The sequence below is a fragment of the Lutjanus erythropterus genome, chromosome 1 (assembly GCF_056507025.1).
Source record: "Lutjanus erythropterus isolate fLutEry1 chromosome 1, fLutEry1.hap2, whole genome shotgun sequence".
NCBI lineage: Eukaryota > Metazoa > Chordata > Actinopteri > Lutjaniformes > Lutjanidae > Lutjanus > Lutjanus erythropterus.
This window is the reverse complement of record NC_139317.1, coordinates 12,229,556-12,248,348: the sequence shown is the minus strand read 5'-3', so window position 1 is coordinate 12,248,348 and position 18,793 is coordinate 12,229,556. Positions and strand designations below refer to the sequence as shown.

The window sequence follows — 18,793 nt, the reverse complement described above, 5'->3', positions numbered from 1 at the left end:
ATGTTTGTGTACAGACTTAACAAACAACACACAGAATGTTCATAAGTGAGTAAAAGCAGTTTATTACCTTTGAGCGGAGCTTCATTAGCCGTTGATTCCAGTCTAAGCTAAGCTTATTGCCTCCCACCTCAAGCTTCATAATGAACACAGTAGGGGTGTCAGAAATTTCAATTTTAAATCAAAAATTTACCAGATTTTGCTTTCAGTTTCAGTAATTTAAATCAAAGCCAGGATCAGACTGGTGAAATCATTAAACCTTTTGTTATTATAGCTTTTGTGTGTTACATTCCAAAAAAAACACTTATCCAGTTACATCACACTTGATACCATGTAGCTAACATTTTTAAATCTGAAAATGTAAATTACAGTTGTCATGATCTTTCAATCTTTATAAAATCACAATTCTTCAGCCTGTCAATTGCTTTGCTATCGGTGCTGAAAAATAAATATTTGACTCAAAAATTGACTCAAACTGCGACCTTGAAATTGAAAGTAAAATCAAATTGTGGATTGTGAGAATTCGGACACTCCTAGGACAGACACAAGAGTGGTATCGATCTTTTCATCGGACTGTCGAGAGAGAGAAAGTGAAAGAAGCACATTTCCCAAAATGCTGAACTATTCCTGTCAGTACAAATATAAAACACAGTCAGGTTAAAGCCCTCGTAGCTCCTTCTTCCAAACCACCTTCTAACATACACACGCAAACTTTTCTTGCCTTTGCAAATCTGCTGTCTCTTTAATGACGGCTGGGTTAGTAGCACCAGTTATTTCCAGCACCTCTCGGTGGGCCTATAAATAGAGCACACACACTCACACATTTTCTTCTTCTTCTTCACCTCTGTGTGAGGTGATCTGGTTTTGACGTCCAGGTGTTCTTTAGCTTTTGCTAATTTCAGGCCCACAGGGTCTATCCAGTAATACTCTTTATGCAGGAGACACCCACTGTTATGTTGCTCTGCACACACTAATTCACCTTTTCCTTCTTTTTTTTATCATCTGTTGATTAAAATTAAAACTTTTCAGGGCGCCCCTGTAGCTCAGTTGGTAGGGCGTGCGCACCATGTGTTGAGGCTATCAGTCCTCTGCAGTGGCTGCTGGTTTGATTCCCGCCTGCGGCACATTTGCTGCATGTCTTCCCCTCTCTCTCTCTCTCTCTCTCTCTCTCTCTCTCTCCCCCTTTCCTGTCATATCTTCAGCTGTTCTATTTAAATAAAGGCAAAAAGCCAAAAAATAATCTAAACTTTTCTTATTTTTCTTATTTGGTCTTCCTTATTTCATTGTCTTGGAGTTGCAGATTTTTTCAATGATAGGCCAACATTTTTCATGGTTAAAATCTTGGTTCATGTGTGTAATTTACATGGTTATTAAAATTCCTCCTCTTTGTTCCTGTCTCTGCAGCATCAGACAACAGCCAGCGATTTCAGGAGACGTGTTTCGCCTTTGCATTAACGCCACAGCAAGTCCAGCAGATCAGCAGCTCGATGTAAGATGAACAGCCCTCTGCCAGTGCAGGATGCTGAATCGTTCATGAATAATTCATAAATGTACATGTTTTCTACAGATGTGTGGTGATAAATTTGTCTCTTTGCTCAAAGGGACATCTCGGGGACCAAATGTGACTTCTCAGTTCAAGTTCAGTTGCGGTTTTGCCTGTCGGAGACGAGCTGTCCTCAGGAAGACCATTTCCCACCAAATCTGTGTGTGAAAGTCAACGGGAAGCCATGTAACCTGCCGGTGAGGAGCTCTGCGTTAACCACGTGAACAACCAGGCGAACACGGCTTCTTTATTCTGCCGCTCACCAACGAACAGTGACAGGCTTTTTATTTGATTAGTGTTAGAATTTAACTTCATAATATTCAGCACAAAAAGGCCAATTTTCTCTTTTTCTCCTTCTAATATTCATGTCTGTCTTCTAGGGTTATCTTCCTCCAACCAAAAACGGCGTAGAGCCCAAGCGGCCCAGCCGGCCCATCAACATTACCTCACTGGTCAGATTGTCCACCACGGTCCCAAATACCATTGTGGTGTCGTGGACCGCTGAGATCGGAAGGGTAAGGAAGGAAGGAGGAAGTGTCACAGTTTTTTTTTACAAGGGGAGATTTGAAGAATAAGTGATTAAGTTATTTATTAAGTAAACTTACTTTCTTTATCTCACATTTTTGTGCTGGAATGAGTTTTAACCATTAGTGAGGTGGCTGTTACATTTCTTGAAGCCAATTGTATTTCACAAATGTGTGATTTCTTCGCTCCTGCATTGGACGTCATTGAAGTTTGACAGTGCTGTGAACCTCCTATGTTCTTGTTGTTACTTATCAGAACGCTGCATTTAAATAAACGTCAGTTCAGTCAGTTAGAGAAAAATCAAACGGTCTAAGTAATAGACTGATGCAAGGTTAAGTTGTGAAAATATTCTAAATATAGCATGCACTTAGAGTGACACAGATTTTTTCTTTAGGTTAAGTTCAAGTAAAAATTACTTTGGTGGTAAAGTCTTCTCAAATTCAAAAAGGTTTTCTTGCCTTTTCTGTTTCCTGTCCTTCTAAACTGAAGATGTTTGTGTTTTGAGATGGTTATGGTGACAGAATAAATAAATTCGGAGATGGTGCTTCAGGGTTTGTTGATTTATGAAAGGTTTTTGTTGTTGGAGAGTTCATTAAAACCCTTGTTAATCCTGATTGATATGCCAATTTATGCAACAAGTTGCTGCAAAATCAAATTGGATCAGGTGCTGTCTGTGGAGAATCATCAAATGTTGCTCTTGAGTTATTGTGTTCACACGGAGGAAATGGACACACAGATGCCACCATGACAAAAAAAAAGGTTTTACAAAGGCAAGACAGCACAGAAAACAGACTAATTTGAACTAAATGTAGACTTAAAGGGGGGTTTCATTATTGCTTGTTTGTGTTTTTGAGGTTTTTGTATCAATCTGTAGCTTCCCAGTAGTTTTGCTTATGCATTTAAATATCAACATTCATACATTTAGGTCGAAGTGTGTATGTTTTTACATCAAAATGCTATTTTCTTAAGTCCTTTTAAAAACATTTTCACATGTGACGTACCTAGGTTGATGATGATGATGATGTTGCTTCATGTAAACCCCTTAGGCTGGGGAAGAGTCTACGTTCACTCTTTTTGCTAACGGCTCAGTTTCCATTTGAAAAGTCCTGAAATGAACTCAGATGGAGTGAATCACCTGCATGTGTGTGGGCTGCAGTTTGAAGTCCAGGAAGTTGTATTTCTGGCCACCGCTGTATTGAGCTCTTACAGCCACAAATCTTAAATGGTGGAGCAGAGGAAGAAAGGATAAAACCACAACTCCGGTGAAACTCTGTCCATACACCCTAATGCACCCTGAATGAAGGCTGATTAGCACACTCACTGACGACATCAGCCTTTGATGAAACATTTTAAACCAAATAAATGTGCTGGTTTCTTCTCACATGCTGACTTGTGTTGGGTTGGGTGGAGCTTGACATTCTGCAGACAGTCAGTAGAGGACAGTACAGGAACCACCTCACAGATGAAGCGCAACACTAGCCGCAAATGTCAGCGTCCATGGCACAAGTCATTCCTTCCCTTTGTTCTTCCTTACACATGACTGAGCAGACATTTGTCTCAGAGCAGTAGGATCGACCTTGAGTAACGCGGTTGAAGGACGTTCTCTGTAACTGGCCCAGAACTCTGACTCTGGCAAGCCAAACGATGTCTCTATGAGGGACATAACGTACCACTTTGCATGTTATCACATCACCGTGTGTATTCATGTGTGTCCGCAGAGTTATTCCATGGCGGTGTACCTGGTGAAGCAGCAGTCGTCCACGGTGCTGTTACAGAGACTACGGTCAAAAGGGATCAGAAACCCCGACCACTCCAGAGCGCTCAGTAAGGACCATCATCCTCTTTTCTTTTTTTAACAGATCAGATACGCCGGATCGTTATCAGGCCTGATGTTGACCTTTTTAAGCTGAGAATGATCCACATTATAAAATACAGTTTCATTACAAAATTTAGTTTCATCATTAATGTAACTTACTTTATTTTAGTCACAACAGGCCACCAGCTTAGTTTTTAGCACCACACCAATCTCTGGCTTCATGTTAATTATTAGTTTCACTCAGTGATGTACAGGATTTGTAAAAAGTCATGAAAGTTTGTCAAATTGTACATTCAATAGTTATGTTGTACACAGAGAAAAATGTTTCATTTTTAACATGAATCTGGTGTTTCGTCCGATCACTTATGTGAACCAAAAATCGTAATGTTTGAAATGGAACGATCCTGTTCGTCATATTGTTTGTCTGCTGGCGTCAAAAGTAATGAGCAATGAATAGTCACAATCAAAACATACAATCAAAGTTAATGTTAACAGCTGGTAAGATAAACAAAGTGGCAGTAAACATTGATTGTTGTGAGTATAAAGTAGCTCTGTAAACTTTATTTTTCCTGATAAGATTTATAGTAACAATTCAGAGTTGATGGTAAAAGCTTCAAGAGTTTGGAAAGTTTTGGTTCAGGCACCTTGAAAGTGTTTGAATTTTACCATTAAAAAGATGTTAACAGATTTTAAAGCACTGTTACTGGATCAGGAATCTCTATCAGTAGATGTCCTGAGCTGAGGTATTTTATTGACTGTAAAGATAAGTTATCTGTGTGTTTATGGTGAGTATAAATCCTACTCAGATATTAGCCGTCCAAGTAAGGTTCAGTAAGGACAGTGTTGTGAAATACATCTGATAACTCATCTCTTTCATGAGTAAAATTGAAGAAGCTGGTGCTGAATTACATTTTTTGCTCCATACTTTCTTATCATAGGTAGAAATAAATCTTATTTTCTATGGAAGTAACGATACCAAAACCTAAAACTGATATGATATTTATTACAATATTAAACAAAACAAAGAAAAATCATGAACAGAATTTTTGTTGGTGGAAAATGTGTTTTTCCTTCTGACTTAAAGTGCTTCTTCTTTCTTTCTTTGATAAAATAAAATAAAAGGAGCCAGCCATCACCTAAGCATGTGCAAAAAATTGGCGGAAATTGTCTTTGGCAACAAATGTTTGAATTATATTTGTAAAACGAAAACAATGCAGCAGTCAGTAGCAGACCTTTTATGAAATAAAATTAAATAAAAACAATAAATAAATAAATAGAATGATCAACTATGTAATATCATGAAATATCATGGTATAACGTGTCACAGTCATTACTGCATTGAGACATTTCCTCAACACATATTCACTGTTCTTCCTGGTTAATAATGTTCACCCACTCAGATTTTTTGCCATTTCAGATGAGGAAGCACTGTATTATAATGAAAAAGATGTTATTTATGTATCTGTATATGTTTTATATACTGTATGGAAAAATTAAATAAGAAGATTGAAGTGCAGAGTCTCGATCATCCACAGCTCGAGGAGCTCTTGACAACATTTCCACAACGCTGCTTCATTCATGACCTTGGAACAAGTACAGAAGTTGCTGTAGTCTGAAATGAGAAACAGAACAAATTTGCAGGAAGAAGTCCTCTGTTTGATTCCTATTCACGTGTGTGTGTGTGTGTGTGTGTGTGTGTGTGTGTGTGTGTGTGTGTGTGTGTGTGTGTGTGTGTGTGTGTGTGTGTGTTTTTCTTCTCTCCTACAGTCAAAGAGAAACTAACTGCAGATCCAGACAGTGAAATTGCCACGACGAGCCTTCGAGTGTCGCTGCTCTGCCCGGTAAACATGCTTCCTGCTCCTCATAAATACGGCAGTGTTTAGAGATTCAGTCATGCCTGGACGTGTCTGTCCATTCTTGTCTTATTTCTTGTTTCTGTATGTGTCTGAACATGCCTATATGCCCTTAACTTCAAGTCGTGTATGTGAGCCACCTGTCAAATTTTCTTCTCAACCCCTATCATGCACCTTTTCCATGTGGGTTTGGCATGTTTTTGACATTTATGCATCCCCGCTGCGTGCGTCCTCTCCATGCCCTGACTACATGTGTGTGCACACTGTGCAGCTGGGGAAGATGCGGCTGATGATCCCATGCCGGGCGCTGACATGCTCCCACCTGCAGTGCTTTGACGCCACACTCTACATCCAGATGAACGAGAAGAAGCCCACCTGGGTGTGTCCCGTCTGTGACAAGAAGGCCCCCTATGAACACCTCATCATTGACGGGTAAGTCACCCAACCCCCCGTCGCCCCGTCCTACAGATGACCGAAACAAAACATCAAAATTTAAAAAGAACATATTGTTTTTACACTTCAAAACAAACATCTATAATGTGTTAATTAGTAAACTTTAGAGGTTCTGATAGGTGGATTTTGTTACCTTTGGACAAAACCAGATGAGCTGCTTCACCGTTTCTTTATGTGAATCATAAAGAAAGCAAATGAGCTTATTTCTCAAAATGTCAAACTATACCTTTAACTTTGTTGAAAAATGTTGTCTTCCAACCAGAAATGTGGAAAAAATCAATGAAATTAGCTTTTGAGAATAAAATTTCACTGTTGACTATGGAAATAATAGCTTGACAAAAAAAAAAAAAAAAAAAAAACTCAATGTCTGCTCATTCATCCACAGTCTTTCATCTGTGTCTTCTCCTTAAGGGGATCTCCATGATTTTTTTTTCCTTTTTTCAGTCAAAAACAGATGCAATACTCCCTGATCCAAACAGATACCTGTGTATCTGTGTATCAGATACCTGTGCTGACTTTTCACAGCAATTAAGAAAATCTTATAAAACTTTTTTCTCATAAAGTCACATTGCAGTAAAAGCTGTCAATTTGGTCATGATTGTCTCCACTGGGGCTGCAACTAACAACTATTTTCATTATCAATTAATTTCTAGATTAATCAGTAAATTATTAAAATATCAGAAAATGTGGAAAAATGTCCATACAAGTTTCTCACGTTTCCAAGGTTATGCATTTAAATGTCCAAAACCCCACATTATTCAGGTTAATGTGATATAAACAGAGAAAATAAGGGCATCTCACTCATTTTCTGCCTTTTTTGCATAAAAAATTACTCGTACAGTAGATTGATCATCAAAATAGCTGCCTTTTTTTCTGTTGATCAACCGATGAGTTATTCAACTAACCATTGCAGCTTTAGTCTCCATAGAGGTCAGGTTTTTGTATTCTGAAAGGAAATACAGCCACTGGCTGTAACCGATACGTTGTGATTTTTATACACTCTGAAAATCCAGAGCTTCACAGAAACACATGCACAACTTATTTAAAACTCATCATGTGCAGCTTTTTGAATGACAGAAAATTTATTATATCACGAGCGTCCTGGAGGATTGAAGATGTAGCTTGCTCCTTTGGGAAGGACAGCAGCTATAGTTAGTGAAATATTTTTATGCCTGTAATGTGATAGAATATTCATTTAAGATTACAAAGATTGTTTTTGAGAAAAGAAAGAGCACACAATATGTTAAAACAACCTAAAGTTACTTCCAGTGGGGCTTAAAGAATATTTTTTCCATAAAATATTTAATGTGTGAACAAAATAAAATGTAGGATACATGGCTACTAAAATGCAAGGTTCAGTGAGGAGAAGAGAAAAAAAAAAATCTGAATTCAGTGGACGCAGATTTGGATGGATGTTTAATATCAAAAGAGATTGAGTCTTAAACTCACTGAAGTGTTTTATGTTGAGAGACCTTTACAGCAAAGCCTGTTCAGAGGAGATTTTTTTTTGTCCTTTAGAATTCCTTGAAAGTGGAAGGTCTTTTCCACTGTGCCTTTGTTTAGAAAATCCCACTTTCTGTGTGTGTTTGTGTACATTGTGTTGGACGGGTTTGTGTGTGACGTGTATGTTTGTTTTCAGGCTTTTTGTGGAGATCCTCAACAGCTGCATGGACTGTGATGAGATCCAGTTCAAGGAGGACGGCAGCTGGGCCCCGATGAGGTCTAAGAAGGAAGTGCAGGAGGTGTCGTCTGCTTCCTATAACAACGGGCTGGACGGTGAGACATATCATGTATATAAAATGTCAAGGCGGAGTGGGGGGACGGTAGGGTAAGACACAGAGAGGTTGCTTCTATACGAAGGCAGCGAGAGAAGGCTGGAAGTAATTAAATTAGGATTAAAGAGACGTGGTGAGAAGGGAGGGAACATGCATCCCCTCCCCTCTTTGTTTATGCATTGTCAGGTTTCATTTGGTAAGGCATCAATCACAGTGGCACTGAGTAAACTGCCTGTCTCCATAGCAACAAAGTGTATCTCACATGAGGGCAGAGAAAATGTGTATATAATGCACAGTGTTCACTGCTTTGTTTTTTACTTTGCAGTTTCAAAAAAATCACAAACATGAGCACACAAACACAAACTAAAGTGTCCCTGCGTCACTCCAGGTTCATGTCGGACGTCTGCGGGCTCAGACCAGCGGAGCTCCTCGTCGTCCAGCCACGGCGGCGGCAGCGACGGCAGCAACGGCAAGAAGGTGGAGGTGATCGACTTGACACTGGACAGCTCCTCAGACGACGAAGGGCAGGACACGCCGCCTCCGCCGCCGCCGCCGCTGCCTCCTCCTCCCAAAAGAGCGTGTCCCTCCATGTCCCCGACCTCGCCGCCCGTCATCAACAAAGGGTCAGACTGTGATTTCATCTCCGCACACAGTTTGTGTCTCATTAAATGTGGAAATGAGGCTCATTTTAGCTGCTCACATGGGTAGTTAATGAATCTAGATGTTAAATGATTCATGAGTTTTTGCACTTGAACTCTCAAGTATCTTTTACCATTTCACATCAACAGCACTCACAGTAGGAAGCCAAGAGTGCTGACCGAGAACACTCCATGGATCTATACATCTAATTTAAACTTTCAAAACTGCTTTTTGAAAGTTAAATTGGCTGTATGGGTCTAGAACTGGTGGACGTTTCAAAAGAAAAACACTAAAGCTGCTTGTTTTTCTGCACATAAGCAGACCAGAGGATTAAAGTTCAGCCAGTCATTATTCCTCATGTATATAAAATATCAAGATAGAATTAGATGTTTGGCAAATCTCTCTGGGTTGGAAAGGACTGGTTAATGTTCTACTAACAAACAAACCTTACAGAGTGTAGGTAAAAGTCCCATTCATTTTTCCTGTAGACAATGATCAATGACTCACAGTTGGAGCTCTTCTTACATCTTGAATTGGCACGAAACTCTCCTGGTTAAATCATCAGTCCAAAATATTAACAACTACTTTAGAAAATATCTGTTTCATTGATGAAAAAAGCAGAAGTAGGTGAAAGCTTCTCTCCTTAAAAATTCTGTGGGAGAATTTAAGTATGACTCGTTTCAGCTAGAAATTTCTAGTCACCAACTTTAAAATTCTGTGCTGCTGACAGTTGTGATGTCGTGCTTAAGACTGTAGTTAAGAAAAATTATTTACATTTTTTAGAATATTTGAAGTCGAGATTAAATGCAAAAATGCCTTTTTAACCCTTTTAGATCACATCCACAGTCATATTGCACCCCCCAAAAATAGAAAAGAAATTTCTTTGTTTTCCAATCATGTTTCCTCCTGGACAACAAATGTGACGTGTGAACCAACCATTTTCAACCAATAACATTCTGACATCCAACCATCAATCTTTTAGTGGCACAGAACTAAGATTCATTTGTTAACTAGCTTGGGACACACCCACTTTTCGACATTCCAGTCAAATTCCTCCCAACGTTATGTCCCATCTGCCTCCTGTTTCAGTCAGAAAAACAAGTTACTCTTGAAATGCTGCTTCATCTGGACTTAAATTTGGGGGCCAACTTTGCAATGCAACAACTGTGGTGCCACATTTAACACTGAACCTTTTTTAATTGGCTTCTGTTCTGATTCATGCCTCTGTTTCTCCTCCTGTGCAACAGCAACTGATGATCATGGGTACTGTAGTATTTAGAGACGCCCTTCATGCCAAAATAACGGATAAAACATTTGTCAGGAGCAGATTTGTTAAGAGGTATTTTTGTAGGCCAACCCGGATGTTAGCATTGCTCTGGTTTCCTCGACAAAAAGCCAATGGGATTTTTCCACAGGTGTTGAAATTACTGCAGAAAATAAGATCTATGGCAAATAAAAGTTTATGGTACTATACACCAGGAGTAGAAAGATAACATCAAGTTATAAAGGAACTACACCACGGTTGCATGACTTCAACGTCACCAACAACCTCTGCAGTCATACAGTGTTTACCGATGTATTTATGTTGTAGAAGAGAACATGTAAATCTCTTCAGCTCCTGTTAAACACAGACCATATTTCAGACTTCTATGCAAAAACAGATTCAAAAAACCCACTGACTTTGACAAGAGGGAATAGAAAGTGCCAATATGCAAACTCATTTCCGAGTTTTCAGACTCATTCCTGCAGCACTCTGTTGAAAAAGATGGAGAAAAAATGGGAGCACAGAATGGAGCGACCTTTCCTGCTTAGAAACTCGACTGAAGATTTGAATCCAGCTCTCTGAAACTTTTAACAGCTACATTTTCTGTCAAATTAAAATTCATTACATGTAGAAACTGCTGCAGCATAATTTTGACTTTAATGAATCCTGTGGCTGTTATTGTTCAGAGGTTTGTGTTTCGAGGTCGGCGGAGGAGACTTGCTGGATAAATATGGCATGAAATAACAGCCTAATTACAAATTAAGGGGCCTCTTTTACTTCTCTATCTCTAAACCTCTTCCTCTGGTATCTGTCTTCAGAGTGTTGAACCTGCACCACCAGGCCTCTCCTGTGAGCCGAACTCCCAGCATGCCTGCCGTGGACACCAGCTACATCCCTCCTGTCCCCCCACTCATCCAGGACTACAGACCCTACTACCACGCCCCCAACGACCTATCAGGTAATGACAAACACATGCAGACTCACAATGACTTGGGAACTTTCATGGGCACGAGTTCATTTTTCAAAACAACAAATTAGAAGTGACGTCACATTCAACCACATGACACACGCGGGGCCACAACTAGTAATTATTTTCATTATCGATTAATCCATTAATTATTTTTTCAATTAATCGATCTGTTGTTTGATCCATAAACTTTTAGGAACTATTGAAAAATGTTGATCAGTGTTTCCCAAAGCACAAAATGTTGATCTCAAATGAATTGTTTTGTCCACAATCCAAAGATATTTAGTTTACTGTCATAAAGGACAAATGAAGCCAGACAATATTCTCATTTGAGAAGCTGAAATCAGATAACCTGGATGTTTTTATGAAAAAAATTACTCAAACAATTAATCTGTTATCAAACTAATTAATTGTTGCAGCTCTTGATACATGATACAAAATCCCATCTTTACACTCGTGGTATGCATTTGAAATTCTACTGATTTAAAATACTGTTTAAATATTAAATAATAATATGTAAAATGATGACATTTTTATTCAGTGTAATTATGCAGCCATAAAAAAAAATCATTACAATAGTGCCATAAAGCAGATCAACAAAATTGGATGTAGCGTTATGACTGGGTTCAAAGAGGCACACCATGGCAACGTTGAACAAAGATACTGAATTTAATCAAATTAAATCATATTAACACAAATTAAAGGGCCACATTGAATACCTACATTATGAAGTGTGTAAATCTGTAAAATCAGTAGTGTGGGAAGGTAGTGGGTGCGGGTGATGTAAGATGCGGAACAAAATATAAGGACAACTAAAATAATGTAAGCCGAGATGGAGGCACCTGGGGAGAAGCAGAGAGAGACGTTTGACTGCGGTCAGAATGGACACATATACATGGACGCTGTAGTGATTGCTTTTTCCTGGAGTAAGTTAGAAAAAAATCAAAACCCCATGTAGATCATAAACCCTTTAATATTACACCACTTATTGAGATCGGCTGAGATATAAATGTTGTAGTGCTTTGAGTCTTATTCTCATTTAGTTCTTTCTAAAAATGCCATTAAAAAGTGCATCTCGTTGATAATACCGTCAGACCCGTCTAGCAGTATTATATGCCTCCACTTAGGTGAAGGTTGCCCTTAATTTTTCTCTGAGGATGCGTCAGAAATTAATAAGATTTCTTCAGGATGTTTAAAGCGAAAAACCCTTTGATCTCTTAGCTACTTGAGCAGAGTATTGAAAGGAATCTAGCAATGCAGTACACAGTACAGGGGTTATGATTCAATATATTGTGTTGCTGTAAGCCAGGCGATATATTGCTGGGTTTTTTTAATCCAATTTTAGGAAAACTTTTGTTGTTTAAAGAACACACCACCATGTAATTAAAGTCTGAGTTTAAAAAAAACTTATTTTATGCAATTGGAGCAATGAAGATAGATATAGAGCAGTCAGGGGTTTAAACACAACACAAAATGAACCACTGCCATGAATCTTTGCATGTGTCACGATATCACAATACAGTGTTTCTGAGAACTGATACAGAATTTTAAAAAAAGAGACATATTATCCTGATTTTCAAGTTTATCAATGTTTTCCTCTTCTTTTCTTCTTTTAGCTACTTAAATATTCCATTATGTGTTGTGAGAAGGTTTTCCTCACACAATTTTAAGGGACCCCTGACAGTTAAAAGTGAATGAAAAAGACAGTGGCTGAATTTATGATGACTAAAGAAGAGGAGGAGATACTAAGACACATTTTTCAGGACAGAGAAAACTGAACTGATCTCAGACTGAACACTATGAGCGATGCACAACTTGTTAGAAGCTTAGTAGCTTCAAATTTACTTTATTTTATATGTTTGTGCTTTCCATATTCTTCCAGGAGAACAACATTTTCATCTTCTGTCAATCTGGCTTTTTTCTTTTTGTTTTCTTTTTTTTTTTTGTCCAGTTTGGAGAAACTAGCTGACTGACAATAATGCTGTCAAGTAACATTAAAGGATGATGATGTGAGTGAAGCGTAACCATGGTAACTAAAATCCACATGTGCTGTATTATGGCAGTAACTGCCGCGAAAGCCTTAGTCTAAACACTCAGGAAAGGAAACAACCTAAGAGGCTTAATGCAACGCTCCTAAGTGAACCCTTTAGCTTCGGAAAGTGTTTTGCACAAATTTTTAAATTTATGTATTTTGTATTTGCATCTGTGAGACTAATTTCTGTTCGTATTCACTGACTCTTCCTGTACTTGTTTTCCAGAGTTGAACTTCTTCTCTTTTCTTCAAGGCGACAATCATCAGGTATGTACAACAGTGTATCAAGTTATTTGCAGATGCTGAATTTACCAGCTTTTATTTTCAGAGCCTGGCTGTGGCCACGGTTCATTTTAAAACAATATGACGTCTCTGACTCTGTATGTAATCAAAAAGTCTAAAAAGGCCGTGCGTTTACTGCTCCTGGATAACCAGCTTGCTCACAGCAGTAAAGAGGTGAAAACTCCCTCATGCAGAGTCATACTTATAACAATTTAAAAAAAACTGATTTGAAAATTGATAAAAAAATGTCACACAGCTGCTGGAACACAATGTACCTGTTTCGATGTCTACTAGTGAGCACTGAATGTCCTCCTTCCTGTCGGCGTCTGTCTCTATGAGCTATTTAAGGACACGAGAGTCGTTTGACAAAGGTTTGCTGTCACCCCACAGTTACTGCTGGGTTGAATTCAGACAAACATGAACACACACTTCTCTTGATTTCTGATATCCTCATCTTTCTTCCTGAAATTAACATTTTAACAGGTTGGTTCTTCCAAATTGCAAAAAAAAAAAAGTATTTTCTCAGTTACCTTGAACAGTGCAGCATATAGCTGCTCAGATGGTTTTGGTTTTGAGATTTCTGCAGAGGGTGAATTTCATATGTGGTTCACACACAGTACAAAAATTGCATTTAAAAAATTCAACAGCAGTTACATTTCTAGACTCAATACCCCTGGTACTCCACTGACCTCACTGTGGACAGTTTTTCATTGGAGCTACTTTCTCCTGCAGAAAAACTTAATGTGACTGCTTGAGGCAGAGCTTTCTGTGCATTAACAGGAACATCGCGTCTGGAAAGATGCTGCTATTGAATTTTTTAAATGTCATTTTTTTTAAGCCACGAGCAGAGCACCAATAAATAGTGGAGGCAGAAATCAAAACCCAGAAAAACAAAACCTTAAGTACCTGCACAGCTGGATACCACAAGAGATTAAAGATTAATAAAGTATATATTTTTTTGTTTGTTTGTTTTTCATGAGTGAATTAATGCACTATGTCCACGGTGACTGGTTGACCTGTCTGTGTCAGTGAATGTAAAATATATTATTCATCAATAAGCAGGAGCACAAAGTGAGATAAAAGTCTGTCTAAAAACATTAACAGATGTATTGATTATGTCTGTCACAGCTGTTGTGTTGTTGATCTATTGTTCAATATATGGATATGACCTCAATATTTTTGCTCACCTCATTATTGCGTGTTGTTTTATTTTATTTGTTTTGTTTATTTAGGATATTTTAATATTTTTTACATTCATATTTAATATCTGAATAAATTAAACCTTAATCAGTCTTTAAAAAGGGTGAACTTGCATTATTATTATTATGCTATTATTTTATTACTTTATCAGTGGCATAAGAAAGTCTAAAATTATTTCTGGGACAATATATTGTCAACAGAAGTAGTTAACACAGGCCTAGTGTTAATCATTAAACACTGTCCGCATGTTGACTGTTTGATCATTTATTTCCAGCTAACTGAGCAAATCTTTGGAGTAATTCTACATGTAGCATCAGTTTTATTCAGTAACTCGGTGATAGCCATGAGATTAGATTTATTTGTTTAATTATAGCAGTTGGTTTGGTTTGACGAATAACATTATTCCACTATCGAAGTAGTGTTAGAGTCGTCAAGTGAAAACCATCATTATCTGTGTTAGATTGTTTTATTAGTGAGCTGAGTAGATTCTCATTAACTCTGCCACCATCATAATATGCTTTTAAAAGTTCATTAATAATGTTTTTTTTTTTTTTTTTTTACAAAACTCCAGTGCAGTCAGGCTCGTTACCTGCAGACCTGAGTGACATAACTGTGCCGCTTGTTTTCTGACACAGTTTAGAGATTTAAAAAGCACGCTAAAGCATTTTACAAATTACATTTGTTTCATATATATAAATCCTTTAAGAATAAATGTTCACCAAAAAATGCAGTTAGAGTGTTAGTAATATTTTTTTTTTTTTAAGTTTTTTTGATTTGTCCCCAGGATTGGTGCTGTAGATGCTGTTAAACATTACATTGGACAGTTGTGAAGCAGTTCTTGATGTGTGCTGCATCTGTCAAATAAACAACCTCTAAACCTCTAAATGTCACCTGGCTGACACTTCCTGTTCTCTCGTGTCTCTCCCACGGTTCAGCATTACAACATGGTGATGGCAGCTGCAGCGGCGGCTTCGGCCTCAGACGACCACGAGCTGCTTCTCAACCGCTTCCTGCCCTACAGCACCTCCTCCTCCTCTTCCTCCCAGCTGTTCCTCGACCAATCGGGGGCCTCCTCGGCCACCTCGCTGACCGCGCCGACCAACGGGGCGAGCAACTCGGGCAGCGCCAGCAGCCTGGTCTCGTCCAGCAGCCTCCGCGACACCCACTCCACACACTCTTCATCACACTCGGGCTCACACTCCTCACACACACACCCCGGGGTGGTGGCCAGCCGGAGCAGCACTGAAGCGGCGGTGGCAGCTATTTACGGCGGGATACCCGACGTTATATCGTTGGACTGACTCGAGAGGAGTCGAGAGGACGCTTTGGGTCCAGCTACGATCCAGTGACAGACCTTTTGACCGCAGGGTGAAGTTTCGGCCCTGAGTCATCAAACTTTGTGGAGTCAAAAAGACGAGACTGCCTCAAGAAGAGCACTAATATAATGATGGTTCCCTTCATTTGACTGACCTGACGGAGTCATCACTTAAAGGGTCAGCTGTGGACATCGTGGGACAGAAACCTGTCCAGCATGTGAACCCGCGTTACTGCTATAACTGGTACCAACCTGGCACAAACAGCAAAGACGCTACCTGAGCAAAAACATAAAGGAGGAAGGCTCTTTTTTACAAAATTGAGGAGTGGCACCATGTACAGAGAACAAAATATATTTTCCTCTTTTACTTTTGTATGTTAAATCGGGACATTTTCAGTCTAGTGAGCTGCTTCAATCGCTGTTTTTAAGAGGAGGACTAGAGGGTTTTTTTTTTTCTCACAAAAGCTTATACATATGCCTGTTGCCATGTGGTTATCTTTTTCTCCTCTTTTCGCTCTATCCTGCTGCAATTTTTCCCATTTTCATTTCCTCGGTATAACCCTCAATCCTCTCCCTTTTTATCTCTTGCTCAAGCTCATTTTTAAATTCATGGTGTATTATTTCTCTATGCGATGACAAGAACTTTTCAGACACTGAATTTATTCATGTACTAATAATTTTATTATGCTTTTAAGTTATGTATGATATTTAAACAGTTATAAATATATATATGCATTCCCTTTGACCTTCAGGTTAATGCTGTGGGGAGTGTGCAGGCGGAAATTAGCCATTTCTGGTTTTTCATTTTCACTCCTTGATTTCCAACTCGTTACAAAGACTCTGCCGGCATACAGCATTTAGAAATGGAGACTTTTAGACTATTTATACTTGCCAATTTAAGAGTTTTGAGCTGGAAGAGTTTCTTTTGTTTTTATTTTTTTGCGCAATGCCAAAAATAACATACGGTACCTATGAAAATTCTCACATTAATCAGAGTGCAGTTGAATCTGTGTGTGCCACAGTGTTTTCAGTCAAGTGTCCACTTCTTGGGTTTCAGCTGGTGGTTAGTCAGACACTCGAACTGTGTCCTTTTGTCTCGTGTCTTCTCAGTTTCATGGTTTTGTGCTTGACCGTTGAAAAGGCGTTTACAGTGAAAGTCAAGCTGTTGTAGCAGCGTCGAGCCTTTTTAAAGAGACACCACGGCATGTGACCGAGTTTAAACCAGTGCCTGTTTGTGTGCGTGCTTCACAGCATGCTCGGGGTGGAGTTTTTTTTTCAAACTCAAAAGAATGTCTTAAATGGTCACACATGAACCTCTGTCGAAGGTTTGTGACTGATATCTCTGAAGGTCTTGGCGTTATCTTGGGAGTTATCTTTGGGAAAGTGCTTGTGGAAGAAGAGTGTAAGCAGACAGTTTAGTGCCACAGTGAAAGAGCTCAGTCTGCCAACTTAGACTGGGCGCAAAGCCAGCTGGTTTAAAAATACATGACCTGTCTGTAACTTAAAAACTGCGAGCTGGTCGCTGTACGATGTGGAAGTGTCAAAACGAACGAGCCGGAGGTTTCGGAATGCCTCGACGTTGCCGCCATTCAGCTGAAGTTTGCTCATGAATGTATTGTACAATTATAAGAGTGGACATGCATTTGGTCTTCATTTCCATTTCACTCGTTAAAGGGATAGTTCGGATTATTTGAAGTGGGGTTGTATGAGGTAGTTATCTATAGTCAGCGTGTTACCTACAGTAGGTGAAGGTCGGCACGGCCACAGTTTGGAGAAGCAGCAGGTGTACTGGTGTAGGAATCGAGGCAATGTACTGCTGAACAGGGTCACTAGCTACCTAAAACCTTCAGTGCCACTCTAAGAAGTGTTCGCTATATTTAGAACATTTTCACCACTTTACCTTTTCATTTACAGCCTTTCACGATGGGAAACTGTCACTATTAATGCCAAATATCACTCTCTCCAAAGCCACCAGACTCCATTGGCAAAATCAGTCATTTAACCTCACAGAGTAGTTTTAAGTGCACACTGTATTTAGAAAATTTCACCATTTTTCGACATCCTTTATACAGCAGGAAACTGCTATATCCAAATATCACTCTGTGTTGCTGAATGGTGGAAAAAGTACTGAAAATTTGGATTCAAGTACAAGAACGGGTACATTACTGAAATATTATGCAATTATAAGTAAAAATACTGATGTTAGAAACAAAATATTCCTTTCAAAAAACTACCACTACTGCCACTACTAGAGTATTACTTGCCTTTTAACCGTTTAATTATTAATAACCAAAAATGACTCCCAACTCCTGTGCTCTTCTGTTAATTAGTTACAGTCACCTCTCCAAACCTGCATCAGCTGTAGTGATTTTTATTAATTTTTTTGTCCATGTGTGATGGTTTTCATTCGCCCATCTGCGCTCAAATAACCTTATTGGCTACAAAAATGCAGCTTAAAGGTTTGAATATTAATTCAAATTGTACTCAGTACTCAATTACGATCTTTGAAAGTAACTAAATAGATTATATAGTGTAATGAGTTTACTTGAGTGAGAGTAAAAGAACAGACTTAAGAAAATTTACTCATAAAAGTACAAGTACCCGACAAAACTACTTAATTGCACAGTAATTTAAGTATTTGTAATTAGTTATTTTAGCCCCTGCTCTCACTCAACCAAAGTCCTCTTGTAAAAGCAGTGATTTTACGTCGTAGAACACTTAAGTTGCTGGACCACCTCTGCCTCAGTCTGTTAGTTTGGTTTGTGTTATTGTGTGACTTTGGTGCTTTAAAGAGTTAGTTTGAATTGACTGAAGTAACAACGACACAAACTAACTGAGAGATGGCATCAGCGTTAGACCAGCAGCTCATGTGTTCAGCAAGTTAAAATGACATTTTGCAAAAAGAGTCTGGTTGAGTGAGACAGAATGAAGTTTTGATTATATAAAAGGCTGATTGCCGGGTAGAGCAGTGAAAATATTCTAAATATAGCAAACCATTGAACTGATATTGTTTTTTTTTGGTGGGGTGGCTAAAATATATTTTGCTGCTGACCCTCTCTTCAGCATTACATTGTTTAACTTCACCAGTTCTCATCTCTGCTTCTCCAAATTTAGGGGCGAGTCAACCACCAT

At 38.8% G+C, this 18,793-nt stretch overlaps 1 protein-coding gene across 4 annotated transcripts in view; it reads left to right on the top strand.

Annotated features, from left to right (window-relative positions):
* LOC146332655 (E3 SUMO-protein ligase PIAS1-like) overlaps window positions 1–17,059 on the top strand; it is a 71,912-nt gene extending 54,853 nt beyond the window's left edge. For 2 of the 4 annotated variants that reach the window (XM_084744297.1, XM_084744376.1), the window contains exons 3-13: window positions 1,402–1,486; window positions 1,599–1,737; window positions 1,921–2,055; window positions 3,784–3,889; window positions 5,649–5,722; window positions 6,006–6,166; window positions 7,827–7,963; window positions 8,351–8,585; window positions 10,684–10,823; window positions 13,091–13,131; window positions 15,282–17,059. In XM_084744297.1, coding sequence (XP_084600423.1) covers window positions 1,402–1,486; window positions 1,599–1,737; window positions 1,921–2,055; window positions 3,784–3,889; window positions 5,649–5,722; window positions 6,006–6,166; window positions 7,827–7,963; window positions 8,351–8,585; window positions 10,684–10,823; window positions 13,091–13,131; window positions 15,282–15,647 — 1,619 coding nt within the window. In that variant the 3' untranslated portion in view covers window positions 15,648–17,059. Of the gene's footprint in view, window positions 1–1,401; window positions 1,487–1,598; window positions 1,738–1,920; window positions 2,056–3,783; window positions 3,890–5,648; window positions 5,723–6,005; window positions 6,167–7,826; window positions 7,964–8,350; window positions 8,586–10,683; window positions 10,824–12,783; window positions 13,070–13,090; window positions 13,132–15,281 lie in introns of those variants that run through there. The other 2 variants (XR_014772451.1, XM_084744486.1) reach the window with 2 other exon arrangements.
* The last annotated feature ends 1,734 nt before the right edge of the window (window positions 17,060–18,793 follow it).